The sequence below is a fragment of the Lepidochelys kempii genome, chromosome 10 (assembly GCF_965140265.1).
Source record: "Lepidochelys kempii isolate rLepKem1 chromosome 10, rLepKem1.hap2, whole genome shotgun sequence".
NCBI classification, from domain to species: domain Eukaryota; kingdom Metazoa; phylum Chordata; order Testudines; family Cheloniidae; genus Lepidochelys; species Lepidochelys kempii.
The window spans coordinates 77462214-77471362 of NC_133265.1; the positions used below are offsets into that span (position 1 = coordinate 77462214).

General features: G+C 42.8%; 1 protein-coding gene across 1 annotated transcript in view; it reads left to right on the plus strand.

The window, feature by feature from the left end:
* Positions 1-7713, plus strand: part of ALDH1A3 (aldehyde dehydrogenase 1 family member A3) — a 49753-nt gene extending 42040 nt beyond the window's left edge. The window contains exons 11-13 of the mRNA XM_073304294.1: positions 2449-2606; positions 3881-3955; positions 6442-7713. Of these exons, the coding sequence (XP_073160395.1) occupies positions 2449-2606; positions 3881-3955; positions 6442-6514 (306 nt within the window). The 3' untranslated portion in view covers positions 6515-7713. The remainder of the gene's footprint in view (positions 1-2448; positions 2607-3880; positions 3956-6441) is intronic.
* Positions 7714-9149: the final 1436 nt, after the last annotated feature.

Genomic DNA, 9149 nt, shown 5'->3' on the forward strand with positions numbered 1-9149 from the left:
TTTAGATTTCCGGTCACGTGTAGAAGCCACAGCCACAGTATTTTAACAGTGCTTTTCCTTCATTATTTTCAGTGAGAGTCCCACTAATCTGAAAATTTTTCAGCCACGATCTTAGTAGATGTCAAGCAAAATAAACTGCTGAAAATTGCAGAATTTATTAAGTTGACAGAGCATCCCAAAAAGCTGCGTGGGGCAGAAATGAATTTCTAACGTATCAGTAATAGGGGAATTTCCGAGGTTTATTTAAAAAATAATCTGCCAAATAACCAGAAGTGGCAATTTAATAAGAGGGGAGAGGGAAGGGGATATTGTCAAAGTTGTTAGAGCCAAAGTGTGATTGCCTGTTTTTCTTTTATCTGTTTGCATAGTACGTATAATTCCTGGGGGTTCCCCCCCCCCAAATAAAACAAGTGCTTTCTTGCCCTTCTTTTTCAAAATAAGCGCCAGCAGCACAGTGCCAATGGGCATGCTACAGTAACGTATCTGTGTATGAACTTCAGTTGTAAGCGTTCAGGCCCCTATTCAGAAAAGCACCTCTAATCAGGAAAGCTTCCTAAGCCCCCATTAAAGTCATTGGCACTTAAGCCCTTGTTTAAATTTAAGCATATGCTTCAATGTGGTGCTGAATCAGGGTTTCATGTAGTTGCTATGAACGTTGTTACTGAAAACGAAACGATTTTTAATGGAAGGGCATTGACAGTATTTTTCTGACTTGCAAATTCAGCAAATTGCAATAATTCAGGCATGTATTTACTAGTTACAGAAATTCCTCACCTGCCTGCTCCCTCTCCATGATCAGAAAATTCTTGGACCATCTAAATCCACAGTCACATATTATACGTAGCTGGCTCGGTAGGGTACCATGTGCTGTGTTATGCCCCCTACTGGATGGAATGAGAACTGCTCAACTGTGCATGCCAGGGTTTATGCTGCCCAAAGTTAGGAGATGTTCCCCTTTAGCTCCAGGGATATGCCCCCTGTGCTTTTGGGCATGGTGATCTAAGTTCTAACCCCACTGTTGCTATAAAGCCATGAGTACTTGTAGTGCCTCCGAGTGAAACCCTGACGTTGGAACTCATGGACAAGTTAGAATATCCCAGGAACCTACAAAGAGAAACTTGGTGAGCCCAATCATTGCAGATGTAAACGCTATTCTTCTCTTGCTGTTATCCTTGTTTGTGCTGGCTCAGTCATCCTAGTGTCAAAATACTGGGAAAACCAGACTTGTAAGTCAGAAGCTCTGGTTTTCAGTATTGAATAGCAAGCAAGCTGAAACAAGCGGCATGTGATTAGACCCTGAGGTGTCCCTTTGAAACAGTATTAACTAATGTATTTCCATTGGGAAATGGAATGGGAATAAAGTGGCTGCCAAGGTCCTGTTGACACTGGTGTCTGATAGTTTAGCCTAGACCTTTTTATGGGGACACTTACTGTGTACTCCTGGGAAAGCAAGTGTTGTCTTGATGTGTCAGATCTGCCATGCAGTCTCTGAGGAACCTGGAAAAATCTCAGTCAGCCTGGGCGTGAGTGTCCTAAAAATAGAGAAGAATAAGAGCTGAACACACAATCCCATGACGAACCTCTCTCAAATGAGTTACCTCCAGATCCCAAACTCATGATTCATGGGGCTTCTCCAATTTCTTTCATTTGCAGTTTTGCTGCAAATATGTCCTTTTACTCTGTCTGCTAGTAAGACTCCATTAAGAACACAGACCTTAAAAAGGCAGGAATTTGCAACAACTTGTTTGGAGTCCATCTTTTTGTGAAACAATTGATTTAAGCTCTTGCAGGGGATGTCCCTGTGGAAAGCTACATGTGGGAGCATGTCTCCATTTCATCAGTGGAGTATCAGCCTGCATAGCATATGATCGTCAGCACATAGAAGTCTCCTGGCATTGCTTCTGTATTGTACTTCGTGAAAAACTTCAGCCCACTTGTGCTCAGAACAGTAGGCTTGTACTATTTTGTGGCTGCAGATTGCCCTTATGAATATACGAGCCAGGTTATGCACCTGCAGAGCGAGTGCATGCAGAAGTGGTGGGCAGCCACTTGTGTGTGCAAAATCAGTGGCTTGTATCAACAAAGCTGTAGAAAACCAGAGGCTGTAGAAAACCTGGGTGAAAATGTATGTAAATGTTGTACATTTCAACTACAGCAAGTGCCTGTTGAGCCCATAGAAAGTTAGAGTTCTGAATGGAGAAAGAATGAACCATTTTAAACGTATCCAGAACTTTCTAAACTTGCCCATTTTAACCAGATAATTTTTGCTCATGTAGATTACAAGATTCCATAATGCGAAGGAAAATCTTTAATCTTCTGAGGTTTGCATCATACAGATTTAAAACCTTAAAACACCAGAACTGAAGACATCCATACAACATTTCTAAGTTTTAATTTTCAGAACACTCCCTGATCTTTGCAGAGTAATGCCGGTTTAATTGCTTACAGATTTTTGGACCAGTGCAGTCGATAATGAAGTTCAAAAGTATAGAAGAGGTCATAAAAAGAGCAAATAACACTGAATATGGACTCACAGCAGCAGTGTTCACAAAGAATCTGGACAGAGCTCTGACATTAGCTTCTGCGCTGGAATCTGGAACAGTCTGGTAAATGTGTTTCTGCCTCTGGGATTGTGATACATCGAGGTAGTTTACAATGTGTCTGAGCCCTGCTGACCAGTAGCACTGACCCTGAGCTCCCTTCCTCTTGAAATTTTGTTCTAAGAAGCAATAGCTATTGCTCAAAATGAGATAGTGAGAGTGAAATGTATTTTAGAGAAACCAAACTGTGTTAGTTCCCACACATTTTAAATGTACTCTCTCCTATGGAAAATCCCAACAGCATATGCTGCCTTATCGATGAACATGGTTATGCCTTCTGAGAAGCTTTATTATGTAATTATTGTATAAGGTCTTAAACAAGGTAACAAATCGGTTTGAACAGTAGATGGCACCATGTTACCGGTTAACGAGGCAAGTCAGCATTTTGTGTACAAAGCTCCTGATTTAATATTAGGACAGTTTAAAGAACTGGGCTGAAATCCTGGCCTCGCTGTAGACAATGGCAGTTTTGGTCTGGTGCCTGATGGTATGGTTTTTAAAAAATCTTTTCTATTTAGAAACAATACTTTGTATTTATCCAAGATTTTCAGCCTCTGCCTCGGTAAGGATATTTACTGGAGAATAGGGTCTTTGGTTTTGAAGAAGACCTTCACCACACTTCTTCATGTGATGCTAAAGTCCTGTCTGTTGCAACAGACCAAATCCTGCTCACCTTGCTCAGGTGCTGTAGTCAAGGGATCAGGATTTGAATCCTTGTAATCACATCACAGCTAGTGTCCTATAGAAGTCGGACCTCGGTGGAGCTAGTGTGACATTCGCTCACCAGTGGGTTACACTAGCAATTTCTACTCTCACCACATCACAGATGTGTCTAATACAATTGTATTCCTACACCCATTGCTACAGGTTGAGCCAGCATGTACTCTGGACAGTAGCAAAGCTGTTGCAGCTGAGGCGGGCATGTCTAGACAAGGAAACAGGTTATATTTTTTAAAAAGTGTGTTTTTAAACGAGGCTTGGAAACTAGCATAGACACAGTTTAAAACCTTTACATACGTGTTTGCTGGTCCTGGCTGGAAAATGGACAAAAAGGACCAATCTTGGTAGAGAATGATGGTTTCTCAAATATTCTGTTTCCTGCTATGAAAAAATCAAACTCTGTGGCTGAAATGACCAAAATGTAGTGAATAAAACACCTAGTGAAGTATGTAAAAGGGAGGAGATACACGTTTGTCAGGCAACTCATGGCTATTAATAAACATGAATATATTTCCCCCATCTTCCAAGTGTTTAATCTGATAAATTATGTTTGATCATAGGATCAACTGCTACAATGCCCTTTATGCACAAGCTCCTTTTGGTGGTTTTAAGATGTCAGGAAATGGCAGAGAACTGTAAGTTTGTTTTGGTTTTTTGGTTTTTAACTCAGTTTTGTTATCTCTTTTCTATCTAGAAATTTAAATGCAATATTGTAAGTGTGATGACTTAGTAAGGATTTCACCAAGCTTGCCTTACCTGTTGGGGCTGGATTGCCCTTACACCTCTATGTTGTGATTTATACCAGTGAAACTTATCACAGAGTTCGAGAGCAGAAGGGACCACCAAATCAGTCTGACCGCCTGTATATCATAGGCCACCAACCCCCCACATTAAACCCAGCAACCGAAAAAAATGAGACCAAAGTATTACAGCCCACAGGAGACTAGACTGTTATGTGCCCGAGGCCCCTACAATGGCAGGGAAATAATGGAGTGAGAGCAAGAGGGTGTAAAAACTTCCATTGTGATTTGTTCATGTGAATGGTGCCCTTAGAATCCCCCTCGCCCAGAGTGCAAGTCATCCACAGCACTCAGTGCTCTCTGTCCTAAAACCGCTTTTCAAAACTCAGTTAACTAGCTCCTACTCTTGCTTTAACGATAAAGGATATTTCCTTGCCAGGTAAACATCAGACCAAGGCTGTCATGTGATGAATTCTCCTTGCTTCACCTGCTGATAGAGGTTAGGGCTTGGGAAGGTGTTTGGGGATGGGTTCCTGTGGTTATACAGAGAGCCTGCCAGAGAAAAATGAATTCTGCTTCCCCCATTCCAAGGCTTTTCAGTTACTGAAGGGCTGCTAGCTTTTTCTCAGTACCTCTGGAAATCAGGTCTGTCTCAGGTTGGTCACCCCAACATTCTAGCACCCAACTTAGCGTCCACCCTTGAAAATTTTGGCCCAACGTCCCATGAGAATCAGTGGCAGGACTGGGAATAGAACTCACATTTCCAGAGGCGGATTCATCGCTGCATAGGCATAGGAGAAGCAGCTTGCAATTACCCTGTTTAGGGGCTTCCTAAGGACTTGCTTTGTCCTAACCACAGAGCTCCTTCCTAGGTGTTAACTCACAATCTATTATTAACCATCTCAATTGGCTTTGTTTTGGAAGAGAAATGTGTTCAGATGCTTGATTTGCTAAACAAGATGGAGAGTAAGGATGATGAATCATCCCTCCAAAGGATTATAAAGACCATGAGAAAATGTATAGCTTTCCTTTGCATGAGGGGCTGCCTAATTAGATAATCACATCAGGGCTTTATCCCCTGGCCAATGAAGAGAAAAGGGGCAAATCCCCCTTCCCCCCCTCCCCGACCTGGACGTAATATAATGAATGCACCTATCATCCAGTTAGTTGTTCTATACTAACATTATCTGTTAGGCCACACATGACAAGTTTCCCCCACCCCCATATTTTATATATGTATTTACAGTACATGCTTCCACACAGAAGCTTATTTTTTTCTAAGGAAGAAGAGAGCAAGTGCAATTTTAGTTACTGTCTGTAATTTTAGTTAGTGTGCACACAGTGCCTTTCCTTCTGCAGACTCCCAAAACGCTTCATGAATTCCACCAAGCTGGGAATTGAGACATTCCTCATGTGAATATTAGCCCCTCAACTCTTGCTAGACTTGTATCAAAGCGTGTGTGCGCTCTCTCTCTCTAGAGATAGATAGATATGTATATAGAAAGTGCATTATGAGTAGGGCCCTACCAAATTCACGGCCATGAAAAATACATCATGGACCATGAAATCTGGTCTTTTGTATGCTTTTACCCTATACTATACAGATTTCACAGGGGAGACCAGCGTTTCTCAAATTGAGGGTCCTGACCCAAAATGAGTTTGTTGAGGGGTTGCAAGGTTATTTTAAGGGTCGGGGGGGGCGGTATTGCCACCCTTATTTCTGTGCTGCCTTCAGAGCTGGGTGCCGGAGAGCCCTGAAGGCCGCACCCTGCCAGCAGCAGCGCAGAAGGAAGGGTGGCAATACCGTACCAGGCCATCCTAATTTCTGTGCCGCTGCTGGCAGCAGCTCTGCCTTCAGATCGGGGCTCCCAACCAGCCACCCCCGCTCTCCAGCTGCCCAGCTCTGAAGGCATCGCCACTGCCAGCAGCAGCGCAGAAGTCAGGGTAGCAGAACCACAACCCCCCCCCACACACACACAATGTCCTTGCAACCCCCCCGACAACTCCTTTTTGGGTCAGGACCCCTACAATTACAACACCGTGAAATTTCTGATTTAAATAGCTGAAATCATGAAATTTACGATTTTTAAAATCCTATGACCATGAAATGTACCAAAATGGACAGTGAATTTGGTCGGGGCCCTAATTATGAGACAGGACGGATCCGCTCTCTAGCTGCGATAAGTCAGCAGAGCGCCATTGGCTTTGGAGGACCTATGTTGATTTAAAGCCGCTGATGATCTGGGCCTGCATAGCGTAGATAAAATGTAGCGATACTATGAAATAGGACTTGCTGGGTGAAAGCAGCTGTCCTACATGAAAATGTGGTATGGTAAAAATGGCAAATGCAAGCGCTGTGATTGCTTTGTTTTTTCTTTCAGTGGTGAATACGCTCTGGCAGAATATACTGAGGTGAAAACCGTCACTATTAAACTATCCCAGAAGAATCACTGAGAGAGCTGGAGGCCTAAAAATTCTGACACTCTGAATGTGACACGCAGACATGGGGGACAAGTTCAAAACATGGGGGAAGGGGTGGGAGGCGGGGAAGAAAACGGCACTTCTTTTTTTCAAAGAGAACTTTTTTACTCTGTAGAAACTTTGAATCTACTGGAATGCTCGTCAATTAGCTTTTGGAGACAGAATTTAATTGACCTATCGGCTGTTCATTCTGTGCTCTCACATGCTGTATGCTGCATTCAGTGGACTAGTCCTTGGCTTTACATCAGTCTCTTACCAGTGACCAAACTTCTGGTCACACAGTGCTTTACAGGAAGTCTGCTTTTATCGTACCGTGGCTTTGAAGGCAAAATCACCCCCAATGCCATATTAGAGAGACCCAAGGCATCATTAGCATGGAATGTTGAAAGACCTGTGGACTTTAGCTGGTGTACACCAACATAGCTCCATTGACTTCAGCGGCATTGCTGCTGATATAAGCCAGTATAATAGCACTGAAATCACAGGAGTTATATTGGGGTGAAGAGGATAATTGAGCCCTATGGGGAGGGGGGAGTTTGTTTTTGTGGAAGGTTATGTAAAGCACTTTTATCTGAAAGAGTTGTCTTGGTCTCTCTAATACACACACATCCTCCATAATGGTGACAGCGTAGCCCCATTGACGTCAATAGCGGGTTTGCCATTGACTTCAGTGGGACCAGTTTCATCCTACATATTTAGACTGGAGGGGGAGGGGAACTTTTGTACCCTATGTATTGTGATACATGTACTCTACAGGTACTGAAAACAAGTCATTGACTCACTAACCTGTCTGGCTTCAGAAGAGTTCATACGGTGTATGATAAATCTTCACTAAGGCACTTTTCACAAGAGGATTTTGCACTGCATCTACAGTAATGACGCCAGCGCTCCTGCCAGTCTTGTAGCAGGGCACGCACACTGCAGAAAACATCCATGGGATAGAAAACCAAACAGAAATCTTCCAAAAGAAACAGAAGGATGGAGAGACAGCGAGACCTGCGTCTCACTTCTCTGCCATCATCATTATCCCAACATGTGAATCTCATTTTGTTCAGCTGGAGCTGTTCGTTATGTTGAGCAGGATTAGTAAACTCTCCTAAACCTCTGTTTCCCCCCACCCCCAGATGAATGTAATTTAACAGATTTCTGAAAATATGCTATGAAAAAGAAATTGCTCCCAGGCCAGGACTGTTATGCAAAGTTTCAACTGTCTTCATTCCATGGGCTAAATCACCGAGGATCTATGCTGGAGGAAGCCATTGTGCAACCTGTAGGTGGGCAGTGGTATAAAATTCCTGCCATGCTGGCAGTCAGGCCCCAAATTGGGCAGCACTGGCTAGGGAGGGCGATTTGTGGGGAGGGTGGTTGGAAGGTGCTCTGATTGCACAGCCAGTTCCAGCAAGGCTCTGTGTAGAATCCTCAACCAAGATCCAAGCTGAGGGAAGGTAGGTGATGGGCAAATACCCCACTCAGGCATCATGGGAGCAAATTGGCCTGAGGTGCATAACTCCTTTGTGTTGTACCTAGGACTCCTAAGGCAGCAAATGCCTGTTGACTTCATTGGAGTGCTCATAAGGGCCCTTTGTTGTCAAAGGGAGTTATGCAGGTGGCTAAAGCAGCAGTAGATCACAAACCCCAGAAATTAGGGTTTAAAGTGGAAATGCATTGTGGGGCAAACCGCAAAGCTAGAGCCTAACCCAATATCTTTCTTCACCAGAGATGCACCTCCTGGATAAGTAAGAATTATTACCATGCTGATGGATGAGGAGGTATGGAAGAAGTTTGCGTGGGGCTGAACTCCCTTGTTAGTCACTGAATCTTGAAAGAAATTAGGCTTTTGTACTCAATCTCTGATCACTCATAAATAACATACCACTGACAGCTGTACACAACTGGCTGGGGGGTGGGGGAGAGGGAAGAGTGTCTGCTCTCCCATGGATGTAGGAGGTGGGACTTCCACAGATACATCTCCCCACCTAAATGCAGAAGAGATCCCATGAAAGTCCAAATGGGAAAACTGTAAATATATTTCTATTTTTATAGGTTTCAGAGTAACAGCCATGTTAGTCTGTATTCGCAAAAAGAAAAGGAGTACTTGTGGCACCTAAGAGACTAACCAATTTATTTGAGCATAAGCTTTCGTGAGCTACAGCTCACTTCATGAAGTGATATGAAGTGAGCTGTAGATCACGAAAGCTCATGCTCAAATAAATTGGTTAGTCTCTAAGGTGCCACAAGTACTCCTTTTCTATTTTTATAGTACATTTAGCGAGATCTCAACTGTCTTATCAGACAAGCATTTTACTATTGCCAACTTACGTTTTCTAGAGCTACAAGCAAATGATCTGGAGGCAAGGTAAATAGTAAAATGAAACTGGAATAATAATAACCAATATAGCTTTCCGTATTTTTTTTTTGTTTGATAAACATCTTGGGGGAATGAAAACATGACAACATCTGAAATGTACAATCTTTTTTAGCATTTGGTTTTTATATATAATATTTTCACCTCTTTTTTTCCTCTCAAGTTAAACAAATGACTTAATAATGTATTCTCTTACTGTATAAATCAGGGTTTGACTTTACACACTGAATTTTCTAAGTGATA